Here is a 13,938-nt window from a genome sequence, read left to right as displayed (position 1 = left end):
ATAAAAATATAGGTGATTCAAGATGTGTGGCCCACGATTCCCCACAAGCTATGATTTGCAAATTGGTTGCGTTTGTGTGACTTATCGATGTTTCATCAAAAAATCCTTTTCCACGTGGAAGATCATGAAAAAACTAAGATCATAAGCGTATGAGCATATTTTTGTTATACACTTTAGGTTCCCCATCGATGAAATTAGCGGGTGTTTTTTTAATTATGTAAGTAAATTTTTCTAACTTTTTTTAGTTTGATAAATAAAAGAAGCATATGATGCGTATTTCAGTCAACAACGTATAGGAATACATGCTCACGCAAAGCGACGACGATGACATTTGGTTTGATATTTTTATCTCAACACACATCTGAGATATTAAAAGTGGCCCACGTTTCCCCATGGCCCACGATACCCCACTCTCCCCTACCTATTGCAAGAAAAAAAATAGTTTGCTTTTACCAAATATAGTAATAAGTTGTTTTTACCCCTGAATGTATATACCGCACCGTTAACATTTCCTCGAATATACAAAAGCTGTCAAATAATACGGAATTTAATCGGTAAAAAAACCACCAAAATTCGGCTGATGATATTTAAGATCATCTGTCAAAACATTCACATTTGTCAACGTGACGGCTTGTTATATTACCGAACAATCGGTATTGTTTATCAGAAATGTCTGTGGTTATTTCCAAAAAGCCGGTTATGTTTAACCGAAAAACTATAAAATCTCGGTAATATGTTATATAGACCACAGAGTTTACCTAAATTCCTGTTGAGTGCCAGGTCGCATAATTTTCATCGAAATAATGACCGTTTAGCGTGGTTTAACCACCATACTGCAAAGATTGATACCATTACGAACGTTAGAAGGAGACTGATGATTGATTAATGTTCTCAGCAGTGGCGTGCGTAAAGCCCTCCTAATCCTTCGAAAGATTCCAGATGGAAAAAAAGTAAATCTAAACCTAGTCCTTCGTTAACGGGCCCGACTCCTGACTTTGGTTCCCTCGCATTGGCATGAAGAACCAAATCCACAGAAAGCGAACTGAGCAGGGGATAGGACCAGGGATGTCAACCTTCCAGATTTTGTCTGGATCTTCCAGACTTTTTGGACTTTTGCCAGACATTTTTTTAGGTTTCCAGACTTCCAGACTTTTGACATTTCTTCCAGACAATTCCAGACTTTTGGGTTTGGACATTAATTATTATAAGAAACTATGAAAATTAAAATTGGCCATGGTGTAATATGACAAGAAATGATAAATTTTATGAATTATGAATTCAAAAGTGTTCGAAACTTATTCATAATTGCAAATGCTTTGAAGATGAATATTCAATTGAGAGTCAGACAGAGCACGTGACTGGTATAGTAACAGAAAAATACAAAACGCAGAGAAAACTTGGATTTTGAAACAAATCAAAACCGACTTTGATTCAAAATATTCAGTTTTTTTTAATCAAATTCCTGTTTTCTTTGAATCAATGAATTATTGTTATGATTCGAAAGAATAATTTTGGAAAGAAAGAATTAATACTTTGAACTGAATAATTTTGGACTTTGATTTTAAACAAATTCTTGGATTCAAAAGATATTTGTCCACTTGCACTTTTCTATTGAGTTGAGTTTTCTTTCAATGAAAAAAAAAGTTTTCAACAGAAAGGAATAATTTCTTTAAATTGAAACTTCAAACTTAGAAGATATTTTGGATTGAGCAAGAACCGAATGAGAATAATTCAAATCAGAGACAGCTATTTAGGAGAATTCCTGATAAAAAATGGTGTGTGTTAATCCGTTAATCTAAAAGTGAATATTTAAGATTTCATATAACATCTTGCATTGTTATAGGACCACGACTGATTCCACCCCAAATCCTGATCTTAGGGGCCGTGCACCACGTGGACAGAAAAATGAGATTTTTGACCCCCTCCTCCCCCTCAGTGGACAAGCGTGGACATTTGGCAAACCCCTACTCCCCTCCCCAGATGTCCACGTGGACAGATTTGAAAAAGTTTTTATTTTATACCTATGATTTAAAGTTAGAAAACACCACTTTTTGCCTTTTTGTTATTCAAATGGTTGATTTTGAAAAACCGAATGAAAATTTCCTTTAAAAATTAAAATTTTTATATTTCGTAATAACCATATTTATCACTTGCTTTCAAGTAGCTGCTTATTGTTTAAACTTCAACTGGAAAGGTATGCTATTTTAAGATTTTGATTTAAACATCTTAATATTTATTTACCTTTCGAAAATATTTTGAAAGTAAGTATGTCCACGTGGACATGACCCAAACCCCTACCCTCCTCTCCGTGGACAAGCGTGGACATTTTCATACCCCCTCTCCCTAAGTTGTCCACGTGGTATGTGACCGGCCCCTTGTGGGGACCAAAAAAAAGGGAGCCACCTTTAAAACTTTGATGTCCAGACATTTCCAGACAATTCCAGACATTTTTTCAAAATCTTCCAGACTTTTCTGAAAAATAGTTGGCAACCCTGGATAGGACGGCTTTCTAACAAATTTTCGTTTCTCAATCAAGCAAGAGTTCTCAGATTTCCCATTTTTCCCAATTCGATCGGAGAAAGGATGGAAGGGTCCAACAGAGTGGGTGAAAGAGAGAAAGCAACATTCAAACAAGTGCCCCCAAAATGGGTGGTGTGTTTTCCTTACGTTTTGTTTTTGTTTGTTTGTCGACGACCTTGCTTGTTACTAGTCCATATCCTGATCCTACGGTTTGTAGGCACTCCACGTGACTTTGTCGAGTGATGCGGCTTACCGGTGAGATTGGTGGGTGGGAGGTTGGGCGGTGGTCCTTAATGGGTGGACGGGTGGCTGTTTCGGCTTGGTTGGAGAGGAGACTTTCCGAATCGGGCCCTCTTCTCGGGATAGATCGGACGGAAGGGCGAGAATTATTCTCCCTTTTCGATTGAATTCTCTTCTAGGTTTCGTGTGCAGTGGTGCCACATAGACTTTTTTCTGGTGTTCGAGTAAAACTACATTAAAGGAATACAAATTTTTAGATAAACAATCTTCTGAAAGTTTAAGTAAATGAGAATTTTGAAGTTTTCGGAATCGTCTCTCTATCGTCTTTGCAAAAAAAAAAGGTTGAAATTGAAAAATTAAAGGATCAGAATAAGGAATTGTAATTTAAAAATCACAAACAGAAACTAGAATTAAGGTTTCACTTCAAAACACTTTTAGGCCATCTTTATATTTAAAAAATGAATGATGATCACTCGAAAACGACTGAATCGATTAAAGTGAAATGTGGAATGATAAGGTTGAGTACTTTCTAATTCCAATGGTTAATGCGATAGCAAACCACCTAAATTTCTCATCTGCACGAAAACTGCGATGAAAAAAGCAATTTCATTTTGATTTACCATTAATCCCATAAATGCAATTCATTAAAATAAAAATCATCAATCAGCGGTGACAATCTGTTAACACAAAAAGCAAAATCTGATTTTCTATTGCGATTCTAACTGAGGATGTCCGTCTTACCCGACTTTCCCCTACATATCTGTGTCAAGGGTCTCAACGGTCGTATAAAATAATATGAAACTGAAGAAAATCTATGTTTAAATTTAAAAGCGGTTTCGAATTCCACTGGGAAGCAAGAAAAACATTTTTTTTAATTTTCTTTGAGTATTTTTGCCCCTGGAGTTAGGCACCACACAGGCACCAACATTTCTTCAAATTCAAGTGTGGATGATGAAAAAGGTTATTAATTAAAGAAAGGTGAAAAAATTTAAAAAAAAATATCTGAAAAAAATATGCGCAATAATTATAAAGTGGGGGGGTGGTGGTTTATTGATTAATTATTGTGTATGATTGTTTTGCTCAAACAATTCATTATTATTATTATTTATTAATTCTTGTTACATAAGACAAAATCTTTATAATGTGTTACAATTTGGGTTTGCTTTGATTTGAATTTCGATTTTCTACGCTAAGATTTTTGCACTTACATATCTCTAACTATTCAATATCCGATTGTTACCTAGTTTATGCAAACCTTGCTAGTGAAGCTTTCCTAAATTCTGATTTAGATTTTATGGATTTAAGTTGAGTAGGAAGATTATTCCAGTTGTTTTAATAAACTGAACTATGAGTTGGGATAATAAAATTGGAGGTTCCGGAGTTCCTTACGGAAATAAATAATCTTTTAATATATTGCGGGCATCTTCTTTTAAGTATTCTATAGATTACAGCACAAGATTTATATTTATAAAAAATTTCAAATGGACAACGGATCAGCGTTTTTTGGAGCTGGGAAACATTTGAAATTTTGACAGATTAAAAACGTAACGAACGAAGATTTGAGTTTATCATTTCAGCAGCAGGTACAGAAAAAGAAAAGTGAGATATTAATTTTTGAACTAGCCTTTTCCTATCAAAGGCTTTTGCAAAGTCTATGAGCAGAAGAATGGCACGTCCTTTTTTAATCAAGAGTAATGGCGATGTCATTGTGGACTTTCACTGAGGTAATTTCGGTACTATGGTAAGCTCGAAAGCCGGATTGATTATTACTGAGAAGGTTATGTTGATTAATGTCATTCGAAATTTGTTACTTTAATTTATTTTTCAAATACTTTTGAAACCGAATTCAGTAAGCTTATTGATCTTAAGTTTGATATACTGGTTTTATATATTGGCTTTTTTGGGCATAGGAATTACCTTCACTTTTTTCCACTGAAATAGAAATTTAGATGCTCTGATTATAGTATTGAAAAGATGATTGAGAATTGGAAGCAAGCTAGGAAGAGCTTTTTCAATAAGTTTGATGGGAATGTTATCGAGTCCAGTAGCATTGGATTTAATTGAAGCTACTGCATTATTATTTTCATGTTCATAAACTGGTTTGAAATGAAAGCCAGTTGTAGTTTTATAAATCAAGATTTCTTCGTCATTATCAGATGTGAAATTAAAGCAAAAGTAGTGATTTACATCTGTAGCAGAAAATTCGGAGGTACATGAGGACTTCTCGGAATTGCTTGGACCAAAGCACTTCAAATTATTCCAAAACTTTTTAGCAGGTAAACTCATATTCAATTTTGTTTTATCATGTTGTTTTAGCTTTAGTTTTCAAAGTGTTAATTTTATTGCACAATCTTTGAACAGCGTTCTATCATCACTTGATTTAAATCGTTTCCAGGATCTACATATAAGCTAGACCCCTGTTAATAACGGCTTTTTCGCTATTTTTACAATGTTTTCTAAACTAGTCATTTAGAGTGTTGAAAAGTGGGCCACTATCGAAATTTAAGAAGTCGTGAAACCAATAACCCCCAGGGGCATCTGGTTTCGAGAAATTTAGTGAATTTAGTTTAGTTGGTAGCAAATCCAATAAAGAGCTACCATTTTTATGGAAAAGGTGGGCGCATTGTTAATGCACAAAACTGAATGACAAAACCTTTCTATTTTTGAGTACTTTAACATTAAACTTTTAACCATCTAGTGCCTAAACCAACCTTTATTAGTTAATAAAATTATTATTATTATTATTAAAAGAGTTATGAAACAAAATGGAATAGTTGGTTTTACCTTTTTTTTTTTGCTGAATGACTGAAAATATGTAAATCTATCAATCCTTGTCTAAAGTAAGCTTAAAAACTTTAGAAAACTGGAAATGGACTTATTTTTCCAAAAAATTGGTAGCCTCAAAAATCGAGGATGTGTTTTTTATCAAAAAAATTATTGGCAGTTAAGTCAAAGAGTTACCAGCATTCTGGATTGATTATTTGAGAAAAAATATCCTAAATTAGGAAGGAGAGATGGGTTATGAAAGTTCGACAACAATTCGAAAAATAAGCACAGTATTTAATTTTCATATAAGTCGAAGTATCTCAGTTAGTTGTGGGCCAATTTCAACAAAAACTAAACATACAGCATATAGTGTTAATATGTTTCAAAATTTAGGAAAAATTGGTTAAAGTGTTTAAAAACTATAAGTGAAAATGTACTGAAAGTTACTATTCTCGGCCTCAGTGCATATGTTGTTGTTATAATAAAACTAAGCTTCTATCTGAAATCTTTCAAATGGTGAGCTTAACGTGTATAATAAAATTTTAGCATCAAAACACGGAATTCACTTTCATCGATGGTAAAAATCTGTTATTAGATTTGTGTCAAGAATCAGAATTTCAAGAAAGCTTTCAATTTATTAAAAAAAAACAACTTATTTGTTACTCAAATAAAATAAACTTTATCTTCCAAACTCTTGGGCAAATTCAAAATTTTTGAGAGATTGCAATTTTTCGGTTCAAATCTGGTTTTCCAAACTTGATTCAAATTTATGATTTTTTATTTAAAATTTGGTTTTTAAAAAAAACTGCAATAGCATTAATGTTAAAAATACACAGGAAAAATATAGAACTTTGTGCAAATGAAGAAGCTACATGTTTCTATATTATCAAATATTTGTCATCAAAAAGCAATTCTATAATAATTATCCTGTGCAAGACATTTTTTTAAAATAAATGTTAATTTTTTGTTTCATTAAACATTTTTAATCTTAAAAAAACTCAAATTCTACTTTATATTTGTGATTTTCAGCTGAATTGTGTGAATAAACTTCATTTGATAAAAAATTTTAATTTTGTTTAATTCAATTCACAAACAAATTCATAAGTTTGTGATCTCTTGAATTACTCAACGAAATAGTCAGTTAGATTTGTTTGTATCTTGATTGTATAATTCATTTACGAGCTAAATCATATGGACCGCATTCTGAATCTGAATTCAGAAGTTGCATTCAATATAAAACCTTTCAAACTGTTTTCGAATCTTTAATTTAAATTCTATGGTAAACTGTGGGTTTTAATCTGAAATCATCATTTTTATTATTTATTTGAAATCTGAATAGTAAATCTTATATTACAAGTTTTCGTAAGAATGAAGTTTGAGGACTTCGAATCTTAATATGAAACAATATTTATTTTTATGTTCTGAAAATGATTATTAAAAAATTTAAAAAACTTGAGAATGATAGCCGTAAATTAAATGAAAAAAAAATTATCATAAAAATATTGAAAATGCATATACTTTTCGTTAATTATGAATGAAATTTGATATGAAATGAAAAAGAAAAACAAATTTCAACCAGGATTTCTACGCAGTTTTTTTTCTCATTTCATACTCAAATAGTAAATGAAGAATCCTTAACTAAATACAGAGTCCAAAATATGAAAATAAAAATACAATTTTTGGTTTAGGAATATGGAACCAGAACCTCTGAAATGAAAGTAATGTTATTAAAAATTTAATGTTCAGACCTGAATTTCTTTAAACAAGTGAGAATTTTTTTAAAAGTGAAGCAGAACTCTGAACTTGGGATGGGTTTTTGAGGTTTTGGCATAAGGTTTGGGTCTACATTGCTACTCTTGAATAATCATACTCATCATAAACCATTCAACATATTTTTCGAAAAATTATAATTTTGGTAGCCTTATAAATCTTTGGTATATGAGTTTATCGATCTTAAAAATGGTGTTTTAAGTCTAAGTGTTACAATCATTCTGGATTGATATTTTGATAAATGATCCTTCACGGTGTCTCAGGGAGAAAACTTTATTTTTCGAAAATAAGCATCGCTAATTTTGCACCATTCGAAAGCTGGGACTTTCTCCTTTAATTTGAGCTCAAATTTGAAATAATCCACCGGGGGGTTAGGACAATTTATTTTTTTTTGAAGATATTCAAACCTTTTTAATTGTTTTTTCAAAGACAAAATCGTACTTATCACTGTGAAAACACTTGTCATACCTTTAGCGTTAATACAACTTCATATGTCAATAACATCATTTAATAGGAAATCAAAATGATACAAATTAAGAGAAAAGAGTAAGAATGTCACAAGTAGAGTGATTATTATTTTATTTGAAAAATCTAAGAAAACTTCTCATCAATGATTGTACAAAGACCAAAAATAGTATTATAAATACCAACATAGTTACTTATTGTAGTGTGTTTAAATGTTCAGGATGGTTTATTTACAATAAAAATCAATACTTTACATAATTTAGTTCAGGATAATCTGAAGATTTGTGGGGTTTTATATTGAAAAAAAATTTCAAGCTTTTCTTGAAAATTTAGTTTTTTATGTTGTGAAATAAGTTAATATGAGATCTTCATGAATAAATATGTGGGACTAGGATACAAATTGGACAAATTTCTAACATTTAGGCCAACATTTTGAATCAGAATATCAAAATTTCATCCTTTTTGATAATTTCTGAAGGTTTTCATACTTTTCACTATTAAGCGATTATAAAACCTTAGACACGGACACCACAAAGATGGTAAAGTGTCATGTAAGTGTCATAACCAAAAATAAATTTCACCTTTTGGAAGCACTTATGTATGTAAAATTAGAGTTTAGCGAAAATACAAGATTGTTCATTTTTGTCAAAAGTACACGAACTGAATCTTGTGTATTTCAATGTTTTTTTTTCTTTAAAAAGGAAAAGAAGACTACAAAATCTAAACATCTTTGTTTTCAATAATATTTTGTGGTTGATTTGATGTCATACCTACTGTTATTTGGAAAAATTCTCTTAATTCACTTCAGGTTGTCAGATCTTAAGTCGGCAGATTTTTTGCAATATTTTTTATTATGTGTTCTAAAAGCATTTGTTCAAAATACCGATTTATTTTTTTCAAATTTCCTAGATGAAAAAAAAACAAGGGTTTTTATCTGGTAGTATGGATCACTTCAAACATTTGTTGGTAAATTTCTGCATTTCCGACTTTCCCCTGGAATGTTTTTTTCTTATTTTTATGAAAATAAAATATAACATCGTGTCATAAACAGAATTTATAGCACTTTCTTAAAATGCGTAAAATAATGTTTCTACATTTATTTGCCCTAATAATGTATGTATTGAAAATGTATCAAGTATGAAATGAGTAACAAAATTTGAAGTAAAGCAGGTAACATTTTTTTTTTTATTTGGGCGGAACAATTTGGAAATCTCTCCTTCATCACTTGGAGTTGAAACATCACGAGTGAAAGGGGAAGCAGGCAGTAATAAGAAATTAAATAATACATTTTTCCAAAAAGTCTGAAATACATTGGACAAAAGCTGGCATGCAACAAACTTGTATACCATCTACTTTGCACAAAATCTAATAATCCACAAAATTTAGATAAAAAGTTAAAAAAAAAATCGTAATCAACAGGTGATATAATTCTCATCTACAGTTTAGATTCCACTCTTTCAACTGTTTTAATTCTCGAAAAATTTAGAGAATTTTTGTTTAAAATACCTTAAACTGTAATTTTTCCCCCTTTTGGGATTTTTGAAAAAAATCGGAGTGACAAACAAAGTATTTTATCATTGTTCCGGAATAATAAAACTCATTAAATGCCCATTACTTCAGACTATCCTGATAAAATTTTTATGTGAAATATTGATTATTTTTAATGTAAATTAACCATCCTGAACATTTAAACACCCTACAATCAATATCTGAGTTGGTTGAATTCTATTTCCGATCTGAGTACCATCAGTGAAGAGAAGTTTTATTAGAATTTTTAAAATGAAATTATTATCATTGTTTGTTACATTCCAACTCTTTTTTCTCAATTTGTATCACAGATGTCTTCTACATAGTTGTAGCTAGAAAAATTTCCTATTAAATGATATTATCGACATATGCAGTTGTGTTAACGCTAAAGGTATGACCAGCGTTTTCATAGTGAGTAGTATGATTTTGTGTTTGAAAAAAATCAATAAAAATATTCAAAAAATTTCATGTTCTAGACCCCCCGGTGGATTATTTCAAATTTGGGCTCAAATGAAAGGGGAAAGTCGCAGCTTTCGAATGGTACAGAAATTAGCGATGCTAATTTTCGATGAACAAAATTTTTCCATAAGAGACACCGTGCCTAAGTAAAGTAGAATAAATGAAACATAAACCCCGTCTAAAGGCGCAGTTGAGAAAGAATGGCAAGAAATCGAAGAACTACAAAAAATAAGTGTTAAAATTAAAACGATTACTAAAATATTCAAACAGCGGACGAATGACTGCAACGCTTAAAATCCAGTTTATACGAAAAAAAAAAAAAATAGAATAAGAATTAGAACATTGTTCCTTGGATTGGATTTTTTCAACCGTTTCGAAATATCGATTTTTATATCGATTTTCAGGAATCTACACCGGAAGAAGATTTCCTCTCGTCTTGGAAAAGCCCCTATTTATGTGGCATCACTGGTACGGAACCGACGGACGGATGGAGAAAGTTAAAATGTATCACTCCGATCCGAGCGAACTCCAGTCAACCGTTGGCCGCCGTTCAGTTCAGTTCCCATTCAGTTGTGGTTCCGACTTCCGCGAAGCTTCCGTTCCGTGAAACAGGTTGTTAGTCGAACGAAACAGTTGCCGCACATACACATATCGTTTCCGGGGAAAAACCTCCGCCTCACGCAAGCTGCAGAGTGTGTTTTGACTTTTCCGAGGAAAAGTCTGGGCTCGGGCAGGGGAAACGCCATTCATATCACGTCCGGTTTGGCAACACAACACCGCCCAAAGGCCCCCCAGTTTCTTTGGCGCTTTTGTGTGTAAATGACCATATCGGTTCCTGACGTTGGTCGTCACTTGTAATTGACCAACATCCGGTCCCATTTCTGGGAAAAGTTCGTTGTCAAACACAAACAGCCGTTTTGCCGTTTTGGCTGCTAGGAGTCGGTCTCGTGGGAGGTTTCGAGAAGAGTAAAGGACTTAGCAGCTTCAGGTCCAGAAAGAAGATCGCCGCCTAAATCAATAACATAATTTGAGTCTCAGAATTGAATGACGCGTCCGGCCAGGGTCGTGAATGGATGTGAAGTTGCGTTAGCGTCGTCGTAGTCGAGTGAGTCGAGTGAAGATTAATCCAATTGTAGGGCCACTTAAGGAATTACTCCCCTGGAAGTTCCGTATCACCGTCATCAGTGAAGTGAAGAGTGACGTGAAGATAAGTTTATTGCGAAGATGAGTTCAACGATGCTCTTGGGATTAACCGTCGCAGTGTCGATCGTTATGCTGCTGCAGCAATGTGGCCAAGTGGCCGCCAACGACAGTCAGAACATCAACCGGCTGCTCAACAATCAGGTCATCGTCAGCCGGCAGATTATGTGCGTCCTGGAGAAAAGTCCGTGCGATCAGCTGGGACGGCAATTGAAAGGTTTGTTTGTTGTCTGCAATCACATCTCGCTCAAAGTTTGTTTATTGATGGTCGTAGCGCGTGTGTGGGAGCAGCTCTCTGTCTCTGTCTGTCTGTCCGACTGACAATGGACGGCATTTATGTTGTTATGTGTTGCCAATTCAGTTCACCGGAAAGGTTAAGTAGTTTTCTGCCGGAAGGCAATCACATTTACGGTTTATGTATCTATGTTTTCTGGTGCCGAACGGAATTTGATCCCATTCTCGTAAAACACTTCGGGCGAAAACCGAATCTGTTTTGGATGGACGTACACTTGTGCTTCCGTTTTGTTTAATATTTCGAAAAAAAAAAAAGGGAAACGGTTTTATGGGAGACAAGCTGTCCCGGTGTGCTTTTCTAAACCTTCTGAAAATAAATGATTTTGTAAAAAATATTTTTTTAATTATTTTAGGTAGTGGAGAGTGGTAACGTGGGCCATGGGGAAACGTGGGCCACTCTAAATAACTCAGCTATGTGTTGAGATAAAAATCTCAATCCAACTGTCATCTCCGTCGCTTTGCGTAAGCATGTTTTTCTATACACAGTAAATGTTTGCCTCGATTTCCAGCAAAAAAAAAAACGATTTTCGAATTGCTGGATTTTTCAGCAATCGGTTGTGTTCTTGTCATTTTTGCTGAAAAATCAGCAATCGGTTTTCAAATTGCTGGACTTTCCAGCAATTGATCTAGTTTGCTGGAAAATCAGCATTCGAGTTGTCACATTGGAGTTTGTTTGTTTTCGTACGCTGAAGCAAGGTGATACTCTATTTAACGAATATTGGTTAGATTAATATAATTATTTTTATTTTCCTGTATATTCTAGCAACCAGACATAAGTCAAGGGTAAGTTTTTATTGGACAGATTTCATAAAAGATACTAATCAGAACTCTTTTCTCGGGTGGCGAATGATCAACTCTGGCAAAAAGCTGCCACTCCAGAGCCGGTGTTGGAAAATTAAAAAATTAGTTCTTGGAAATAAATACAAATGTAATTTAAAAATGAAAGAAACAAATTTTTTTACATTGCTCATTATATGCACAGGCAGTAATCAATATTTAATTTAGAATTGAAATATAAATTTGGTGCTGAATACAGAAAGTGCTGGCTTCCAGCGATCTGGATTGCTGATTTTCCAGCAATTTGAATTAATGGAAACCAGCATCAACGTTTGCTGTTTTTTTCAGCAATTTAAATTGCTGGAAATTTTGCTGGAAAGTCGGCGGAACAAAAACCAGCAAAATTTTGCTGGTTTCCTGCAAAAAAAATTAGCTGTGTATGTTGTTGACATATGTGCTTCTTTTATTTAACTAGCCTAGACTCTCTTTTTTTTCGATTCGGATTAGGTGGTCCAGGTTTCCCCATTGTTTTTCAAATTCCAAAAAAATACTAATTTTTTTAAACAGTCATAACTCGGGAAATCAATGTATTTAAAAAATAAAAAAAAGGCCTAATGATACCTTAACAATGTAGAAAAGCTTTCCATTTATTTTTTTTCTTTTTATCTTTTATAATAAAGAAGTTATGAAGTAAAGAAAAAAAAAGTGGCCCATGATACCCCACTCTCCCCTACTAATTGTTAATTGGTAATTTTAAATTGCAATTTAATTGACTTTTTTATTGACACTCTAAATAAGACATACAAAACCCTACCTCGTCTTTAGAAAAGGTTTTTATTAAGAAGTGTTACTAAACAAGAACAGAGCTTGAAACGAACCATTTTAACTGCAAAATTAATTAATCGAATACTAATTTTACACATCGACAAGTTGAAAATCATGTAATATTCGTTTACCTCTCATGATGCTCAACAGAATTATCAATGTAAATCTAAAATCTTATAACCTCTATTCTATTACTAAAAGTTTTGATTAAAAAAAATTATTTATATCATAAGAAATATTCTTCAAGAAAAAAAACATCAGCTACAATTTTATTTTGTGTTTCTTGTTTTTCGGAATGCCCAACATCACATTTGAAAAGGTTTTGACGAATTACACAAGGCCACAAAATTTACATTTTCCGAGGTGCAATGAACTCAAAACGTAGTTTTGAGTAATTCAAGTGCCCTAAATCTAAATATGCAATTTTTCTATCAGCTTTTTTTTATTGAAATAACTTTTCAAAATAGGCTAAAATTATTAAAGGAAGTTCTGCGTTTTTTTGACAAAACTTGAAAAAAAAAATACATTTTAAAGTAAAAGATTTGAGTCATTTATCAGCTTTCCTTAAGAATTCAAATAACTTTGCTGCGAAAAAAGTTGCATAAATTTTCTATTTGTTTACTTTTTCTCATTTAAAGAATTAAAAAAATAAAATAAACCAAATTGAACTTTAGATACTTTTAAAGCATAAATCTAATCGTTTTGCAGGTTCCAAAAAATTGTGAATGAAATCAAGTTTTTTTTTAACTTTCTGCAGTAATGTCAAAAATACTTGTAATGATATCCATCTTCGCAAAGAAATAACGTACAACAAAAGTAAAAATGTCATTTTGTAGGGTTTTTATTGCACTTCAAGGAAAAAACACATCAAAAACATTCGTCAGCTTTTCGGATTAATTTTCGAACTCTTTTGGTGATACCGCTAATCATTTTCTGCACAGTACTGCTGGTAACCTCATTCGCCATCTTGTTTCACCACTTTTCCATTTAAGCAGGTTTTTTCATGGTTCTGCCACATTGCCCAATATTTCTCGATGGGACCAAAATTCGGACAGTTTGGTGGATTGATATTTTTTTCAACAAAATCGATCTTGT

The 13,938-nt window shown here is 32.8% G+C and overlaps 1 protein-coding gene across 1 annotated transcript in view; it reads left to right on the top strand.

The window, feature by feature from the left end:
• Window positions 1-10,266: 10,266 nt before the first annotated feature.
• The window catches only part of LOC129745438 (putative odorant-binding protein A10), a 102,651-nt gene continuing 98,979 nt past the window's right edge, over window positions 10,267-13,938 (top strand). The window contains exon 1 of the mRNA XM_055738515.1: window positions 10,267-11,164. Within this exon, the coding sequence (XP_055594490.1) occupies window positions 10,972-11,164 (193 nt within the window). The 5' untranslated portion in view covers window positions 10,267-10,971. The remainder of the gene's footprint in view (window positions 11,165-13,938) is intronic.

The sequence above is a fragment of the Uranotaenia lowii genome, chromosome 2 (assembly GCF_029784155.1).
Source record: "Uranotaenia lowii strain MFRU-FL chromosome 2, ASM2978415v1, whole genome shotgun sequence".
Classification (NCBI taxonomy): Eukaryota; Metazoa; Arthropoda; class Insecta; order Diptera; family Culicidae; genus Uranotaenia; species Uranotaenia lowii.
This window is presented reverse-complemented; position numbering and strand designations above follow the sequence as displayed.